The 2,253-nt window shown below is 47.5% G+C and overlaps 1 protein-coding gene across 1 annotated transcript in view; it reads right to left on the reverse strand.

The window, feature by feature from the left end:
* Nucleotides 1-2,253, reverse strand: part of PEX6 (peroxisomal biogenesis factor 6) — a 40,269-nt gene that overhangs the window by 20,645 nt on the left and 17,371 nt on the right. The window contains exons 7-8 of the mRNA XM_019526874.1: nucleotides 1,854-2,062; nucleotides 901-1,093 (exon numbers count right to left, since the gene is read on the reverse strand). Coding sequence (XP_019382419.1) covers nucleotides 901-1,093; nucleotides 1,854-2,062 — 402 coding nt within the window. The remainder of the gene's footprint in view (nucleotides 1-900; nucleotides 1,094-1,853; nucleotides 2,063-2,253) is intronic.

Below are 2,253 nucleotides of genomic sequence, written 5' to 3' on the forward strand. Positions count from 1 at the left end.
GCTGAAAGGCTGGAAAAAAAAAAAATCACATACATGAACCAATAAGAGGGACCAGAACACAACCATGCCGACAGCCTGTATGTTAGATGGACATATTGTTTCAATCCACAGTGCAAGCGGGTCCTGTCTCTTCCCCAACTGCTCCTGATCTTTCTTTGGCTGTTTACTATCTAGTAGAAGGAGGGACAAGCAGTGCCTGACAGCAGCCCTTGCCAGAGCCACATGAGGTAGTAAGAAGGCTCTTTGCAGAGGCCTTCCACAGCTAATCCAGACATCTGGAAGGACCACATCCACACTAGCTTTCAAGGCTCAAGCTTCAGCCATTTATTCTGTGCTGTGCCCGCAGAAGCGCAGGTTAGACTTTTCTGACAATGGCAATTGTGTATGCCTCCCATTCCCCCACCACATCCAATCCTATAAGTCTACAGCCTGAAGGGTTGCTGCTCATCTTCTCAAAAAAGGTAACTTCAAGCAAAGCCCAGGCCTGAGTGCTCCTGCCAAAAGGCACATGCTTTGCCAACCTAAGAATGCAAGAAGAGCGGTCAACAAAACAAGGTTTTGCAATCCTAACAGTTTCAAGTCCCTTACACAATGTATTGCTGAATAGAAGTTTCTACATGAAAATCTGAGCAGGGAACCAGGCACAGGAAACCTGCAGCTGAAGTCACAAGTTAACATAATCCTCCTGGGAAGATGGCATGTGGGAGTCAGCATTACCAGGCAGACTGGAACAAGAAAACTTCCCTCTGCAAACAGAAGTCTGCTGACAAAGTGAGGAGCCTGACCTGGCACAGCGGCAGTACTGAGTCTCTTCTGAGTTACAACAAACTTAAGCAGAGACAACCAACACATTCTCAGACTGGCCACTCAAGCAGACCTGCCCTTCTCCACAGCACTTACCGCACTTCTGCGTGCCAGCTTGGCCAGGCTCACTTCTTTCCCCCGCGGCAGGCTGGCAGTAAGCGTGCTCAGAATGGCCTTCCTCTGCTCTTCTGAAGGGGCTGTAATTGCCACCTCATGAAGAAAAGCTGTCTGTACATCTGCAGGGACATCCTGGGATCTGCATGTTGTGCCAATTACCAGGACAGGCTTGCTGCCCACACAGGAACAGGGGAGAAACAAGTGGTGTCTGTTACACAACAGGGAACTAGAAACAATAACTTTGTAACTACACCACTTTTCCACTGCCATCAGACCACCTCAGAACCCCACTGAAAACTGTGGCCATGTTCTGGACAGCAGTCACCTCTCCTATAAAAATGTCCTGCTCTATTATTTTAAATAGGCACAACTTACTTTGCAGGTAGGGTTTATTTCAGAGTGTAACGGTGACAAGTATCATTATTCTCCTCACCCAGGCTAAACCTCTAGCACCCTGTTCCAAAGCTTATGTTACCTCTTTCTCCCAAGCCATTGACACCCCTGCAGTGACACTCCATCCTTCCCACTCCATATCTCCCTCCCACCTGCTCCTGCACTATGCTCCACTGTTTCTACCTGCCAGGGCTTCAGCACTGTGTCCTGGCTCAGACCTTTCATATCTCCCAGGCCTGGCTTTGCCCCATACCACATATGCTATATTTTCTTCAGTATCTTATCTGAACCAAACCAAACAAATAAAATTTATTTGCTTAAGACTAAGTCCCATCATTCCCCAAGCCCTAGAGCCATTCCCCAGGGAGCTTTAAAGGCCCTTGGAAATAAACCAAGCAACTCTGGGAGATGCCTCCACTGGTTTCAAAGCCAAAGTGAATATTCTGTCAGTTAGTATTTAAATGTTTGCCATGATTGTTGCTCTGCAGACGCACAGACAGCATACAGAAGTGTCTTGGGCATCCAGGTAGAGTTCATACCTTAGTCCAGGGTCTCTGTCCAGGAGGAGATGCCTCAGAGTGGAGATCACTCTGGAGTCCTCTCCCACCCCATCTCGGTCTCTGCCCAGCAATTCAATGTCCTTCAGCAGGAGGATGCATGGGTGATAGAGCTCAGCTTGTGCAAAAGCAGACTGTAGCTTCACCTCTGTAGCTCCACTAGTGTCTCCACAGAGACTGACACAGTCCACCTGCAGAAGTCATGAAAAGACAGAACATGTAGCAGGCTGAGCTGCTGTAACGAGAAGAACCAAGTACAGACTTTCAAAGATTATTCTTCAAAATAAGAAGAGACTGGTACCCTCTCTCTACCTCTTTCTGATGAAAGAAGGCAGCCTGAAAGGATTGTAGAAAATTATCTTGATTGCTTTTACCATAATGT

Source organism: Gavialis gangeticus, unplaced genomic scaffold, assembly GCF_001723915.1.
Source record: "Gavialis gangeticus isolate Ggan-Ray unplaced genomic scaffold, GavGan_comp1, whole genome shotgun sequence".
Lineage (NCBI taxonomy): Eukaryota > Metazoa > Chordata > Crocodylia > Gavialidae > Gavialis > Gavialis gangeticus.